This window comes from Rhinatrema bivittatum, chromosome 4 (genome assembly GCF_901001135.1).
Source record: "Rhinatrema bivittatum chromosome 4, aRhiBiv1.1, whole genome shotgun sequence".
Classification (NCBI taxonomy): Eukaryota; Metazoa; Chordata; class Amphibia; order Gymnophiona; family Rhinatrematidae; genus Rhinatrema; species Rhinatrema bivittatum.
The window spans coordinates 1779134-1796195 of NC_042618.1; the positions used below are offsets into that span (position 1 = coordinate 1779134).

At 49.9% G+C, this 17062-nt stretch overlaps 1 protein-coding gene across 2 annotated transcripts in view; it reads right to left on the minus strand.

Moving 5' to 3' along the window:
- The window catches only part of VIPAS39 (VPS33B interacting protein, apical-basolateral polarity regulator, spe-39 homolog), a 122714-nt gene that overhangs the window by 19160 nt on the left and 86492 nt on the right, over nucleotides 1-17062 (minus strand). For both annotated transcript variants that reach the window (XM_029597662.1, XM_029597661.1), the window contains exons 15-18: nucleotides 15014-15055; nucleotides 14384-14473; nucleotides 13874-13960; nucleotides 6630-6719 (exon numbers count right to left, since the gene is read on the minus strand). In XM_029597662.1, coding sequence (XP_029453522.1) covers nucleotides 6630-6719; nucleotides 13874-13960; nucleotides 14384-14473; nucleotides 15014-15055 — 309 coding nt within the window. The remainder of the gene's footprint in view (nucleotides 1-6629; nucleotides 6720-13873; nucleotides 13961-14383; nucleotides 14474-15013; nucleotides 15056-17062) is intronic.

Sequence of the window (17062 nt, forward strand, 5' to 3'; positions counted from 1 at the left end):
CTGAAAAGCCTCGCCGGCCAATTCCCATTCCCTGGGATCGAGACGGTGACGACAGAAAGTCTGCGCAAACGTTGTCTACGCTGGTATGTGAGATGCCTCAACAGCTGATCAACTGTTGAGCATCTATCGCCACTGTCTGGCTTTTGGTCCCTCCTTGGCGATTGATATAAGCCACTGTAGTTGCATTGTTGGACAGAACCCTGACCGACTTCCCCTGGAGGAGTGGAAGGAAAGCTTGTAACGCCAAACGCACCACTCTGGTCCCCAGACGACTGATCGACCACTGAGATTCTTCCCGGGACCATTGTCCCTGCACGGATTTCCCAGACAAACCGCTCCCCAGCCGGAGAGGCTGGCATCTGTGGTAACCACAGTCCACTCGGGCACTACCAAGGGAACTCTGCGGCTCAAATTGTCCAAGAGGAGCCACCAATCGAGACTGGACCTCGCAGAATCCGTAAGAAGAAGGGGCAGATGAAATTGCTCGAAGACTGGGTTCCACTGGGAAAGCAATGCTGATTGTAAGGGACGCATATGAGCAAAGGCCCATGGAACTAACTCCAGCGTGGAAGTCATCGATCCTAGGACCTGCAAGTAATCCCCATACTCTTGGAGGATGTTTGGACAATAAGTCTTGAATCTGTCCCTACAGCTTGACAATGCGGTCTGTGGTAAGGAACACTCTCCCCTGTTGTGTATCGAACAGAGCTTCCAGGAATTCCAAGGACTGGGAGGGTACCAGATGAATCCTGGCAAGGTTGACCACCCAGCCGAGCGATCTCAATAGCTGAAGCACTCTGTGGACCGCCGAATGGCAAAGCAACTCCGATTTTGCTCGAATTAGCCAGTCTTCCAGGTATGGATGCACCAAGAATCCTTCCCTCCGGAGTTGCGCAGCTACTACAACCATTATCTTGGTAAAGGTCCTGGGTGCGGTGGCATGTCCGAAAGGCAGAGCTCGAAACTGATAATGATGTCCCAGGATGGAAAACCTTAGGAACTTCTGGTGGACGGCCTGGATGCCGATGTGTAAATGCGCCTCTATCAGATCCAGCGATGCTAGAAACTCTCCCTTTCGCACTGAGGCAATGACGGACCTCAGAGTCTCCATGCAGAAGCGGGACACCCGAAGGCATCTGTTGACCCATTTTAAATCAAGAATGGGCCGGAAGGCACCCTCTTTTTTGGGTACCAAGAAGTAAATGGAATAGCGGCCTCTTCTCTGTTCCGCAGGAGGAACTGGTGTGATGGTGCCAAGCTCGAGAAGGCGCTGCAATGTGTCTTGCACCGCTCTCAGTTTCTCCTCGGTCTGACGTCAATTTGGCTCATTCCTCATAAAATAGAGACAGTCTGCCCCCTACGACCGGCACCGAGGAATGGACCGGCGTCACCTCATTGTGGAGACTTAACCCCAGGTGCAGACTGGGGTTGCCTGTTCTACCAAAGCGCCAGCCTCAAAAGGACTGGGGCCATGACTACGGTCTGCTCAAATTTTGTCTAAAGGAAGTACTGGTAGACTGGGGCGTTCGAAATCTACAATTCCCACGGAAGCGAGACCAAGAGGAAAAAGCGGCCCTCGACTTGGGTCGATCCTCTGGCAATCGATGAACTTTATTCTAACCTAAGGATTGAATCTTGTCCTCCAGGTCCTTTTCCAAAAAGTAACTTGACCTTGAAAGACAGCGAGACAAGATGAGCTTTGGACGAAACATCCGCAGACCAGTTTCTTAACCACAGAAGTCTGAGCGCCGAGGCAGCCAAAACCATGGACCTGGCCGAAGTCCGCAACAGGTCATAAAGAGCATCTGCACTATAAGCGATTACAGCTCCCAGGCACCCTGCCTGGAGAGCTTCCTCCTCTGAAAGAGAATTGTTAGCCTGTAATTGCTGCACCCAGCGAAGGCCAGCTCTCAAAGAAAAACTGTTGCACATGGCAGCCCGCACTCCCAGTACTGAGACTTCAAAACTTTTCTTGAGCTGTAGCTCCAACTTCCAATCCTGTAGGTCCTTGAGGGCTGTCGCTCCGGTGACCGGGATGGTGGTCATTTTGGTGACTGCTGACAGCGCCGCATCCACCTTGGGAACTCTGAGAAGGTCCAAGGCTTCCTCTGGCAGAGGATCTAGCTTGTCCATTGCTTTACTGACCTTCAACCCCAAGCCAGGGGTGTCCCATTCTCTGAAGAGCAGGTTAGAGATGGAGAAATGAAAAGGGAAGGAAGTGGTCAGACCACGAAGTCCTAACATCACTGGATCAATGGACCCCATCCAGGATTCCTCCTGTGGAGCCTCGATGCCCAATTCCCCCAGAATTGCAGGGATAAGCGGGCCCAGCTCATCCTTTCTAAAAAGGCAGACCACTTTTGGGTCGTTCCCTCTACAATATGGGAGCTGCGGACAGAATCCTGCTGCTGATCTGCATTCCCCGTCTACCCCCAGTGGAGGTTTGAATGGCAGGGTCTGATCATCTGGGTCAAAAGCCTGTGAGGAAGAATCTGTGTCCGAATGAGGGGCCCCCGACCATAAGGGGCGCTTCAGCTTTGAGGACCCAGCGCTCTCCCGAAGTTTGGAGTGCTTGCGAGAACTGGAAAGTAGCACCTCGTAAGAAGATTTATCTCCCCTGTGCTTTTTTGCTCACTTCCGGGCCTTAAAATTGGAGGAAAAGGAGGACGAAGAGGAGTCTGAAGCCCCCTTGGGCTTTTCTCCGTTGCTCCTGAGCCATGCCCCGTTGGTTCGCCTCCCCTGAGGGCCATTTGCTGCGGGAATAAAGGAGGCAGGAGAATCTCCTCCCCCGCCGCAGCTTGCATGGCTGTCCTGATGGTACTCAAAATGGCTTCCGGGAACGGATCAGGAGAAGGGGGCCGTGGTCTCCCGAGCCCCTTAGAGCTTTTGCGGGCGCTCAAAACAATGTCCCCGGTGGTTGAGGAAGTTCCCTCCCCTCCGGAGAGACAAGAGGAACAAAGGCCGTCGCGCGAAACTCATGCACGCGCCGACCCGCACACCCGACTGTGCTTCGCGGCATCGCTGAAGAGAATAGAAAAAGCAAAAAATCTCTGTGAAAAATGGAAAAACGGCGGCGAAAATCCGGCAGCGGCGACCAACCCAGTAGCAAGGAAAGGGAGAGTCTGAGTAAGCAAAAAACATAAAGATGCTTTTTTTTTTCCCCCAAAACTTGCCTGGCTTTTCAATGGGTCCTGGTCCTCCTGGGGTGAGTGAGTTGGGCTCCCTGGTATCACCCCAGTGCTGTTCAGGCTTGGCAATAGGGCCCTCGACCCCTAGCCTCAGCTGCCTCAAGTATCAGGGGGATGGTTACCTCAGGACCTGGCAACCCCCTGGGAGGCTGAAGGGAATCCTCTTTGCTAGAAACTTCTTTTTTTTTTTGGTTTACACTAAGTACAGACTATAGGTTTTGCACTTCCACCATCTGCTGGAGACAGAGAAACTGACAGACTGTAGGTGGCACCTGGGGGTCTAGGACAGAGTCCACCAAAACTTCTCTGTCTCCATCTGCTGGAGGGGAGGCAAAACCCAGGAGTCTGGACTGATCCAGGTACGACCCGGGAAAGCCTGTTTACAGCACTTACCCAACTTGGGTACCAAGTGGGAAGACCTATGATACGTCCCCCATCCTTACCAGGCTGCTTAACCTCCACTAGACACCATTTCAGAAAGGCCTGTAACCCCTGGAAAAGCTCCACCCAGGAGGCGGCTGAATTCATACCAGGACCCATAGGACCAAACATGGTGCTCTCCGAGCCCTCCCACGGAAACGTTCCTCCCATTGGGAACAAGAAGGGAAGGGAACAGTCCATCATATCACCTCCTGCATGTCCCTGCCATTGAGTCCTCCATCGTTAGGGGGGATGCCCCAACAGCGGCAAAGTCCTTGGGGGGTATATCGCCTTGAGCCTCCAGACAGCACTGACATATGCAAAGTGAGAGCGATGGCTGGATTGCCCTTATATGGCAAGACGCACAAATAGAAAGACGCTTAGACGTTTTAGCCCCTGGCGCTATTATCCACCACCAAAAGGCCACTCACAGACAAATCATGCGCAGTTACACGCATCGACTCTAGGCTACAGCCCCATGGTGTGTACTCGCGTGTGCACTCGAGCACTCAGGAGAAAACCACCCGCCATGGCCTAAGTGCATTTCTCAGCGGCACAGGCGTTCACCACATGGCTGACCGACAGGACTTGCGATGTGGAGCCTATGAGCTAAAGCTGCACTAACTGCCAACCCGCACTGCCAGAACACCGCTCGCCTCCACTCTCCACTGATTCACCAGAGGCGTGAGAGGGGAGAAACAACCTGAGCTCGGCCCTCTCTGGCTGGAAGCAAGATTGGGCCATTGCCTGCAGAGGGAGAAGGCACAAGCCTTCACCCCCAAGCTCCCCCTTGTCCTCAGTTAATCTTCAGAGCCTAAATCTGGCCAGGCATTGAGGCTCAACTGAGAGAGAGACCAGCCTGGTATCACCTCAGTAGCTCAACTTCTTCTCTTCTTCCTTTTTTGTACTTTTGCCCCCAACATGTCCACCATCTGCTGGAGATGGAAAATATAGGGTGATGTCGGCGCAGGCTTATATGTAGGCGACGTCAGTGAGTCCGTTTTCTCTGACTCCATCTGCTGGTAGGAATGCATAACTCACTGGTGTGGACTGGCCTGTAACAGTGCAAAGGAAAAGTCATTAGTCAACATTACTTCTGTAAAAGAAAGGGAACCAGCAATGAACAAGACACTCCAGTGAAAACAACCTCATTAATAGGAGGGGGGAAACAACAGTGAGAGTCCATTTATTGTAACACCACCACTGAACCCAACTTCAGTAATGCTAAGAGCAGAGAGCAATGAGCAACAACCCTATGAAGGGAAAGGGGACCTGATTATGAGGGAACACCACCACAACTTCACATAAGGAAATGGAATCGGTGAGAGAGAGCACTCAACACAACCTCACTATAGCAGAGGTAGCCCAACAGTGAGTAAGCGGGAGAGATCACTCAGCCTGGGTTGGATTTAAGCATAGGCACGTGTCTTGGGCACCAAATTCTCCATAACCTTAATAACAGAATGGATACCCGCGCAACAGAGAAAATTCAAAGACAACCTCATTAACATTAAAGGAAAGTGGAGCTGGTAACTGCCACAGCTGGTAATCTGTAGGAAAGGAGAGTAATGAGGACGGGTGTTAAAAAAGCAGGGGTAGACTATCCTTTCCTGGGACCCCCTGTGTTATCTGCCCCAGCTCTGAAGTGTAACTGAGACTGGAAGATAAGAACATAAGAATAACGATGCTGGGTCAGATCAAAGGCCATCCAGCCCAGCATCCTGTCTCTGACAGTGGCCATTCTGAGTCACAAGTACCCGGCAGACCCCAATAGTTGATCTATTTCTTACACTTCATTCCCAAGTTCACCTGGATAATAACTGGTTATGGCCTTTTCCTGCAGGAACTTGTCCAATCCTCTTTTGAACCCCACTATGTTAGCTGCCCTGACCTCGGCCTCTGGCAACAGATTCCATAACTTGATTGTGCACAGAGAGAAAAAAATACTTCCTAGGACTTGTTTTAAATCTGCCAGTTGCATGGAGCATCCCCTACTTCCACCCCATTCTTGATTTCATAAATCTCAGTCATATCCCTTCTGTCATCTCCTTTCCAAGCTAAAGAGCCCTAATCTGTTCAGCCTTTCTCCATAAAGCAGCTTTTCCATCCCCATTATCATTTTTGTAGCCCTTCTCTGTACTTTTTCTATGTCCGCTAACTCTTTTTGAGATGGAGCAACCAGAACAGAACACAATACTCAAGGGGCGGTCGCACCAAAAATCTATACAAAGGCCTTATGATATTCTCGGTTTTCTTCTCTGTTCCTTTCCAAACAATCCCTAATACTCTATTTGCCCTTCTGACCGCTGCCACACAGCGTTGGAAATTTCAAAGTACTGTCTACAGAAACTCTGAGGGGCTTTTCCTGGGGGCGACGCTTAACACGAAACCCATCATCATATACTTGCAACTGGGGTTATTTTTCCCTGTGTGCATTACTTGTCCACATTAAATTGCATCTGCCAGTTAGAAGCCCAGTCTCCTACTCTCACAAGTCCTGTTTCCCCACCCTTGTTCAATGTATTTTCCATCTATCAGTTGCTAATGTAAACCAGCATGATGTTGCATACTAAATGTCGGTATATAAAAGTTTCAAACAAATAAATAAATAAGTCCTTCCGCAGTTTCTCACAATCTGCTGCTGTTTTAATGACTCAAAACAACTTTGCATCATCTGATCACCTCACTCATTCTTTCTCCAGATCATTTATGAATATATTAAATAGCACAGGTCCCAGTACAGACCCCTGGGGCACTCCATTTGGAAAGCTGACCTTTTAGTCCTACCCTCAGTTTCCTGTCTTTTATCCAATTACCAGTCCACAACAGGACACTGCCTCCGATCCCATGACCTTCCAATTTCCCATGGAGTCTCTCATGAGGGAAAATTCTAGTAAACTGATAAGGCAAGACTTCCCTTTGCAAAAACCATTAAACCATGTCTAGCCTTATGGTCAGTAAATTTTTTTCCCACATTTATCTATCACTTTTTTTTAACTTCTACTTCGCTGTAATACTTACATCAATGACCACACTGTGACACTTGTATTTTATGGCAAGGTTCAATTTCAGGTCCACATCATCCACTAGTCGGATGTAGTCCTGTAAGACCTGGAGACAAGAAAGCGTGTAAGAAGGGCTCAGCATTTAGCTATGCCTGGGCTACCATAGTATCCCCGCTGTTAGAGATACATTTCACAGTCAGATCCAGCATGGAGATACCAAGGAGGATCCGTCGCTAAATGAACTCTTTCAGCGTCAGATACAGAGGGATATCCGTCACTAAGGATGGGTGAGAGCAGGAACAAAAGGCTTTTCTTTCCATGTTTATTTACAATCCTCAAAATCCCATTGCTTTCTGGGAACTGTAGCCCCCATTACTCAGAGTTGAACCCGCCGAGCAATAATCTCTGCTGCACAGGGAAAGAAAAGCAAAATTAGTTCTTACCTGCTAATTTTAATTCCTGTAGTACCAACGGATCAGTCCAGACTCCTGGTTTAATCATCCCTGCCAGCAGATGGAGACAGAGTAAAGCCTCGCTGACACTGCTTGATAAGCCCTGGTGCCACCTGCAGTAGATCAGTATTCATCTGTATTCAAGCCAAAAACATTATGTACCAAAAACTTGACAAAAAACTTGTCATGTATGAACAAACTAAGAACAGAAGAATGCTGAAAGGATTATAGCTGAGGGAAGACTCTCCTCCTCCAACCCAGGCAGGTTCTGGACTGATCCGTTGGTACTATAGGAACGAAAGTTAGCAGGTAAGGACCAATTTTCCTTTCCCTGTACGTACCCGGATCAGTCCAGACTCCTGGGATGTACCAAAGCTTCCTAGAGAGGGTGGGACCTGGAGAGTCCCGCTCGCAAGACACTTTCACCAAAAGACTGGGAATTCGAATCTCCCAAATTCAATCGGTAATATCTCGCAAAAGTATGCAGCAATTTCCAAGTCGCCGCCCTGCAAATCTCCTGCGGCGACACCAACTGAGCCTTCGCCCACAAAGCCGCCTAAGCCTGAGTCGAATGGGCCCGTAAACCCTCAGGAACTTACCTGCCCTTGATAATATACGCTGACCCAATAGCCTCCTTAAGCCACCTCGCAATAGTTGCTTTGGAGACATGGTCACCTTTCTTTAATCCGCTCCATAAAACAAAAAGATGATCCGTCCACCTGAAATCATTAGTAACCTTGAGATATCGAAGCAAGGCCCTGCGGACATCGAATAACTTAAGTTCTCGAGCATGCTGCACAGAAGCATCCACTTCTGGGAAAGCTGGGAGCTCGATAGTCTGATTAACATGAAAGGCAGAGACCACCTTCGGGACAAAGGAAGGAACCGTAAGCAACGTGACTCCAGAATCCGATATTTGAAGGAAAGGGTCCCTGCAAGATAAAGCCTGCAATTCAGAAATCCTCCTGGCGGAACAGATGGCCACTAAGAAAATGACCTTGAGAGTCAAGTCCTTAAGGGTCACTCTTTGAATTGGCTCAAATTGAGCATCACACAATACTCGCAAAACTAGATTAAGGTTCCAAGGGGGACAGACCTTCCGCACCGGAGGATGCAAATTCTTAACTCCTCGAAGGAACATCCGCGCATCAGGATGGGATGATAAGGTGAAACCTTCAACCTTCCCTTGCAAGCAGGCTAGAGCCGCTACCTGTACCCTAAGATAATTAAAAGCAAGGCCTTTAGCTAAACCCTCTTGTAGGAAAGACAATACGTGAGATATTGAGGCCTGAACCACCCGTATCCCTCGGTCTGTACACCAAGCGTCAAAAACTTTCCAAACCCGAACATACGAGAGGGAGGTAGACTTCTGCCTAGCCTGCAAAAGCGTAGCGATCACTGGCTCTGGATATCCTCTCCACCTCAAGCGACGCCTCTCAAAAGCCTCAAAAGACAAAAGCGATCTGCCTGGTCGGAAAATACGGGTCCCTGACGGAGAAGACCCGGAAGATGACTGAGGCACAGCGGACTGTCCACCGCTAGATTGATGAGATCTGCAAACCACAGTCGACGCGGCCACTCCGGGGCTACCAACACCACATTCCCCGGATGCTTCTCTATGCGGCGCAACAGCTTGCCCACGAGAGGCCACGGAGGGAAAACAGAGCAGGATCCCCCGAAGCCAGGGCACTACCAGAGCGTCGACCCTCTCGGCTCCGTACTCCCTCATGTGGCTGAAAAACTGAGAAGCTTTCGCATTGAGCCAAGTTGCCATCAAATCGACGTGAGGAGAACCCAACCTCTTTCGGATGAGCTGCATTGCTGACTCCGCCAATTCCCATTTGCCTGGATCTAAGCTCTTGCGACTGAGAAAAATCGGCCTAGACGTTGTGGATGACCGTGATATGAGACACAGCTAACTGAACCAGGTATAGCTCCGCCCAGAGAAATAGCTCCTGAGCCTCCAGGGCCACCCCCTGGCTCTTGGTGCCGCCTTGACGATTGATGTAAGCTACCGTTGTTGCATTGTCAGACAGAACCCTGACCGATCGACCTTAAATGAGAGGAAGGAAGGCCCAAAGTGCCAGCCGCACAGCCCTGGTCTCCAACCGATTGATAGGCCACGAGGCTTCCACTGCTGACCCAGTGCCCTGGGCTGACTGCCGCTCGCAGACCGCCCCCCAACCAGAGAGACTGGCATTGGTAGTGAGAATCACCCAATCCGGAACTTCAAGACTGACACCACGCTGCAGATTGGAGAACAGTAGCCACCACAAGAGGCTGCTCCATGCCGACACATCCAGCAAGACCGGTAAATGAAAAGCCTGCGACAGAGGACTCCATCTCTCCAACAGAGCCCTCTGAAGCGGACGCATATGCGCGAAGGCCCACAGCACCAATTCCAGCGTTGAGGCCATTGACCCCAGAACCTATAAAAAATCCCAGGCTCGGGGCACCCTTAACGCCAATAAGCGCTAAATTTGTGACTGCAACTTGATCATTCTCTCCTCCGTGAGAAACACTTTGCCTTGCCTCATGTCGAAATGAGCTCTGAGATAGTTGAGTGTCTGAGACGGCTCCAAGTGGCTCTTCGCCCGATTGACCACCCAGCCGAGAGACTCTAGCAGACGAATAACTTTCTGTACCAAAGAATGGCAGCCGTCTAACGATTTCTCCAAAATCAGCCAATCATCGAGATAAGGGTGCACTAGCACTCTCTCGTGCCAAAGAGCTGCCGCCATTACCTTGGTGAATGTGCGAGGAGCCGTGGCTAGCCCAAAAGGGAGAGCCATTACCTTGGTGAACGTGCGAGGAGCTGTGGCTAGCCCAAAAGGGAGAGCCTGGAACTGGAAATGCTGACTCAGCACTGCGAACCTCAGAAAGCGCTGATGATCTTGATGAACAGGGATATGTAGATACGCCTCAGTCAGATCTAGAGAAGCTAGAATCTCCCGAGTGCGCACCGCGGCAATCACTGAACGTAAAGTCTCCATGCGAAACCGCGGTATCTTTAAAGACGCATTGACTGACTTGAGGTCCAGATTGGGGCGAAACATGCCCTCTTTCTTCGGCACCATGAAGTAGATGGAGTAACGACCCCTGCCCCGTTCATACAGAGGAACCGGGATTACCGCCCCCAACTCGCGCAACCTGAGCAAAGTCTCCCGAACTGTGCGACGCTTCGCCGAAAACCCGCAGGGGGAGACCAAGAACTGGTCGCGAACGGGACGTGCAAACTCTACGTGTAACCGTCTCTTATTACAGTGAGGACCCACTGATCCTGTGGAATCTTGGTCCACTCCCCGTAAAATCCTGCTAGATGACACCCTATATAGGGAACGGCGGAGTGAATCGGCCTCACCTCATTGGGAGGACTTGACCCCAGTAGCTCCCCCACCCGTGGGAGCCCTGAAAGGCCTCCGGCCACCCGAAAGGACTGATCCCAACTCGAGCCTCGAGGTTGAAAAGGTTTCTGCGACTGCGACCCTACGGGACCCTAAGGACAAGATAGTCTGCTGTCCCGAAAACGCGACCTGGACTGAAAAGCCTGACGATTCCGAGGCTTGTCCTCCGGCAACTTGTGCACCTTCATTTCACTCAACTGCTTTATCAGCTGTTCCAACTGCTCCCAAACAGACGACCCTTGAAGGGCAAAGAACCTAATTGGGCTTTAGAAGACACATCCACGGACCAATGACGGAGCCACAGCAAACATCTGGCTGCTACAGCGGAACCTATAATCCGAGATAGCGAACGCACCAAATCATAGAGAGCATCAGCTATGTATGCAACCGACGCCTCCACGCTATCTGCGTTAGACGCATCAGCCCCTGGATGCGTTTGCCCATCCTAAAAACTCTGAACCCAGCGCAGACATGCCCTTTGCATAAAGCTGGAGCAAATGGCGGCCTGCAGCCTTAAGGCCACCCCCTCAAAAATCCTTTTGAGATGAAGCTCCAACTTCCGATCCTGAACATCTTTAAGGCCTGCAGCTTCTGCAACCAGAATAGTGGTCTTCTTAGTGACTGCGGAAACTACCGCATCAACCTGCGGAAGCGCAAAAAGCTCCAAGGCTTGCTCTGGCAAAGTGTAGAGTTTCGACATCACTCTCCCCACCCTTAAACCGGAGTCTGGGGAATCCCACTCATGTTCTACCAATTGCCGAACAGATCTATGATAAGGAAAAGCGGAAGGAGGAGCTCTGAGGCTATCTAGGACAGGATCTGCCCCAACCATCTCCGGAATCTCCTGAGGAGCTTTCAACCGCAGCTGCTCGAGAACTTGAGGGAGCAGAGGCTCCAACTCCTCCCTCCAGAACAAGCGGAGAATTTTGGGGTCATCACCCTCCGGAACTGAAGGTGTCCCCATGTCATCTCTCTGATCCAAGTCCTGGGGCCCTTGATCATGTGCTGCCGACATTGCCGTTGCCCCCTCCCCCCCCCCGAGGGACCAGAATCCCTAATTCCTCCTCTGTCCTGGCCGGGTTGGGAAAACGCAGGACCCCCAAGTCTCGCGATCGATGAGACCCTGACACAGCACCCAAAGGCTGAAGGCTTGGACCCCGAGGTGACAGCGGCAACTGTGGGCATCCCAGACCTTCCTGCTGAGCCAGATAGGCTTGATGAAGCAGGAGAATAAAATCAGGAGAGAAGGGGCGCGAACCAGAAGGCAAGGCCAGAACCTGCTCTCCCCAAGGCACCTGAGGCAAGGGGACTTGCCTATTAGCCCCTCCGGAGAGCCCCTGCTCCTCTAGGGGACCCGTATGGACCGAGGAGAGCCACAGAGGGAGATCCCCTTCCCCCTAAACATGGCAGTGCACGCGAATCCGCCACCAAAATGGCTGCCGCTCCAGTCATGAGGGAGCCAGCAGCCACATCAAAAACAGGCCCGACCGCAGTAGCCGCGTGCTTTTCTAAGCGCTGTTTTGTGACTCCTGGGAGGAGGGAGGGCCCTTCCCCCCCGAAATGCACGATGAACACAGGCTGGCCCGACTAAGACACGCCAGGATCACACCAACTGTGCGGCAAACCAAGCAGCGAACCATGTTCCCCCGAGGCAGAAGACAAAGGGCAAACTACTAAAAAACTAAACAAACACAAAACAAAACCGGCACAACCACCAGGGGGGTGGAGGTCGTCCCAGAGCCTTAACACTCAGCTGTCCTTAACCTCTGTTCCTCTTTCTTTTTTTTTTTTTTAAACTTTACTAAAAAGAACAGCAGGGGAGTTCCTCTCCTAAAATCTGAAAGGAGCTGTCCAGCTCAGTTCAGCCACCAATCAAACAAGGAGAGAAAAAAAACCCCTGAAGAAGAAAAGGAAGCTGAAAGCTACTAGACCGGCCTAGTGAGGGGAGGGATCTGAACCACCAGATTTACACCCCACAGAACAATTTGGATCTCAGCTGGTCCACCTCAACCGAACAGGCAAACCCCTGTGAGAAAGGCTCACTCGCAAAACCAAAAAAGACTGCAGGTTTATGCACCAGCCACCATCTGCTGGAGACAGAGAAATACTGAGCTACTGCAGGTGGCACCAGGGCTTATCAAGCAGTGTCAGCGAGGCTTTTCTCTGTCTCCATCTGCTGGCAGGGAGGAATAAACCCAGGAGTCTGGACTGATCCGGGTACATACAGCTTTGCTCAGTCTTTATCCAGTATAGACTCACAGACCAATGCAATATGGTGTGCTCAGCCTAGCGCACAACTTAACGAGCAATTGGACGCATTAGGATAACACCTGATGCAATAAGGGGATTAGCACGTGCAAAAGACACGCGTAGCTAACGGCGCTCATCACATGTAAATGCCATGCAGATGAGGCTATTAGCTATACCCCCCCCCCCCCCAACGATGCAAAAAATCACTTGGCGAAGACGCCCTTGTTAACGCGGCTAATTTAACGCCAACTCCAGAGAGCTGGCTTTAAGTCATGCGGCAAGTCAAGGACCCGTTAGCCAAGCAGCGATTTCCTGCTTCCTCCTACTTGTGAAACTAAGATCTGGGTTTGGACCTTAAAACTTCAGACAGCAGACTCCAGGTGGTTTCCGGAGCAAGCTCTGGAGAACGGAAGACCGTTTGTGAATGAAAGGATAAACAGGGAGGAAATCTGGGGTTCTTTAGCTCCCCGCTTGATCAATGACAACGCGCCGCCTTTTTCTTCTGCGCGCACAGCCACAGCTCCCCTGGGCGCCCGAGCACTAGAGGCACAATTTTCCCTGGTGCGTCCTTTTTAACACGGCAGCTCATTAAAAACATAGCATCGCGTGCCCGGGGGAGGGGGGTGTGCGCGCGTTAGGAAAACGGGCGCTCAACACGCACACCCGTTATTACAGTGCGTCTTCATTGCATCGGCCCCCTTTCCTCCTGCTCAGTCAGAACTGCCCACTGCGGAGCTATCATGCCAGGAGCCTTCTTTCCCAGATTACTTTCATTCCCCCAGCCTCCTCCTACAATCCAGCCATTACTGACGGTGCTCGATAGGGCTCCAAAAACCCTGGCGTGCCTGAATCCCACCTGCGGGGGTGGCACCATGGCTGGGATTCTCCGCCCGCCCCCTCCCCCTCCTCCTGGCCTCTGGAAGTGTGAATGTTGCATCGGTGCTAGACCGCCTGCGTGCCAGAATACAGCAGTAACACTGAGGTCCAGCAGATCAACACCACAGAGTGGTTTCCACACAGACAAAGGTTTAACACAAACTTCAGCTCGTGACTCTTGGACTCTGAGGAAAGGTCTTGGAACCAGAGAAATTTACACTGCAGATTACGAGGAAAGCTCTGCTTCTCTGCCCTTTCTATCCCAGAACTCTCTGCACCTGGACAGGGGCACTGTTTTTATGCAGGATCTCCACGACTCGATGGAAGCCAATGGGTGCCTTCTTCTTTGTGTAGCCGAGCCAGTTCTGAAACAATAATGAAAAGACGTGGTTAGACAGCCACACAGCGCAAGGAAGGAAATCTCCTTTCAAATAAGGCAGAGCCACCCTCCCTCGGATTTCACTTCTGTACTACACAGAATGGTCTTTCCTTCACCAACATGAAACCTTTAAAAAGCCGCAGGCCGGAGAAGTACATTCAGGATATCGGGGCAAAGAGCCAGCTGTGGTGCAGGAGGCATCAGCTGCATCTCCTAAGGATGCCATCAAAAAACAAGAACTTTCATTTACAGTGGAAAGACCACTCGCCACTGTGGATACAGCAGGTTTCATGTAGCGCTACATACAATAAAGACGCCCAGTTACAACTCTTCGGGCCTAGATAAGATGCAGACTCCCAGACCCAGGCAGAGAAGTAGAGTGTTTTGTGAGAACGCACAGAGCTCCCACCTTTGTTGTAAATAACGCATCCACATCATGCCACGCTCGGAGTTTGGCCCGGGCTGCAAGGGCTGTGAGAACGTACTGCTTCTCGGGGATCTGAAGGAGAGAGACATTTGCAGAGTGATACAAAGCAGCCCAGTCCTCTGCACCTCCCACCCTCTCCAGGTCTTACAGGATCGGAGGTCGAGCCTTGCCATAAAGTATAAGCGTCACAGGGAAGCTGAGAAAATTCATGACCGATGCAAGGGTGTGGAAAAAAAAATCGTCCAGTTTCAGTCACACTCCAGAGCCAAGGGCAGGAGGAAAGGAGGGAGAGTAAAAGGGAGCTACAGGAACCTCTGGGTCCTGGTTTGCTTGTTTTTTTTAAACTCCTGTCCCAAAGCATTCTGGTCTTGCAACAGAGAGGAGAAAACCAATTATAGGACAAGAAATGGAAGAGTGCAGGAGGGAGGAAGGAACAGAGGAGCATGAAACAGTAAGAGAGCTGGAGAGGAAGAGCAGCAGGGATAGGGGGAACAGAATGAGCGAGATACCGTTCAGGAATGGAAGCCGACCAAACTGGAACCGAGTTCTCCTCGCAAGCTCCCTACCCCCTTTTCCCCTCTCATTTCCCATCGTGACTCTCTGCTCTCTTACCTTGAAGATCTTCTTCAGGTTGGTCGGACTGCTGAATGTACCCTAAGGAGAACAGGAGGGGGGGGGACAATGAAAGAGCTACTGCAGCCTCAATCGGGGTGCATGCAATCACCGTTTCTCCCTGCCGCACTCAGCTTGTATCAGGGAAAACCCTTCCCGGTCAATCCGTGCTCCCTGCCACACGGGAGCTCCATACTCAGGACATGCTCGCACGCGTACCCAATAAACAGCGGCAAATTCTACAATTTCCTGCCAAATGCAAAATGTACCTTCCCCTCTATGAGGTGGCATATTCTGGGGTATATATCCCTGTAGGGATCTTACCCACCCCCTCCATGTCATGGTACATTCTAGGATACATTCCCACATAGTGGTAAATTCTGGGATTCTTCCCATCTATACATTTAATCTTCCCTTCTGGTAGTGGTATATTCTCATGTGCTGTATACATCTTACCTTCTCCCTACATGTGATGGTATTTTTCTGGGGTATATTCCCATGTACAGAGCATAACTCCCTCTCCATGCAGTGGTATATTCCTATGGATAGATCTTACGTCCCCTTTTGTACAGTGGTATATTTCCATGTATAGATTGTACCTCCCCCTCCATGCAGTGGTATATTCCTATGTATAGATCTTTCTTCCCCTTTTGTACAATGGTATATTTCCATGTATACATTGTACCTCCCCCTCCGTGCAGTGGTATATTCCTATGTATAGATCTTTCTTCCCTTTTTGTACAGTGGTATATTTCCATGTATAGATTGTTCCTCCCCCTCCATGTAGTGGTATATTCCTATGTATAGATCTTTCTTCCCTTTTTGTACAGTGGTATATTTCCATGTATAGATTGTTTCTCCCCCTCCATGTAGTGGTATATTCCTATGTATAGATCTTTCTTCCCTTTTTGTACAGTGGTATATTTCCATGTATAGATTGTACCTCCCTCTCCATGCAGTGGTATATTCCTATGTATAGATCTTTCTTCCCCTTTTGTACAGTGGTATATTTCCATGTATAGATTGTACCTCCCCCTCCATGTAGTGGTATATTCCTATGTATAGATCTTCCTTCCCCTTTTGTACAGTGGTATATTTCCATGTATAGATTGTACCTCCCCCTCCATGTAGTGGTATATTCCTATGTATAGATCTTCCTTCCCCTTTTGTACAGTGGTATATTTCCATGTATAGATTGTACCTCCCCCTCCATGCAGTGGTATATTCCTATGTATAGATCTTTCTTCCCCTTTTGTACAGTGGTATATTTCCATGTATAGATTGTACCTCCCTCTCCGTGCAGTGGTATATTCCTATGTATAGATCTTCCTTCCCCTTTTGTACAGTGGTATATTTCCATGTATAGATTGTACCTCCCCCTCCATGCAGTGGTATATTCCTATGTATAGATCTTTCTTCCCTTTTTGTGCAATGGTATATTTCCATGTATAGATTGTACCTCCCTCTCCATGCAGTGGTATATTCCTATGTATAGATCTTTCTTCCCCTTTTGTACAGTGGTATATTTCCATGTATAGATTGTACCTCCCCCTCCATGTAGTGGTATATTCCTATGTATAGATCTTCCTTCCCCTTTTGTACAGTGGTATATTTCCATGTATAGATTGTACCTCCCCCTCCATGTAGTGGTATATTCCTATGTATAGATCTTCCTTCCCCTTTTGTACAGTGGTATATTTCCATGTATAGATTGTACCTCCCCCTCCATGCAGTGGTATATTCCTATGTATAGATCTTTCTTCCCCTTTTGTACAGTGGTATATTTCCATGTATAGATTTTACCTCCCTCTCCGTGCAGTGGTATATTCCTATGTATAGATCTTCCTTCCCCTTTTGTACAGTGGTATATTTCCATGTATAGATTGTACCTCCCCCTCCATGCAGTGGTATATTCCTATGTATAGATCTTCCTTCCCCTTTTGTGCAATGGTATATTTCCATGTATAGATTGTACCTCCCTCTCCGTGCAGTGGTATATTCCTATGTATAGATCTTCCTTCCCCTTTTGTACAGTGGTATATTTCCATG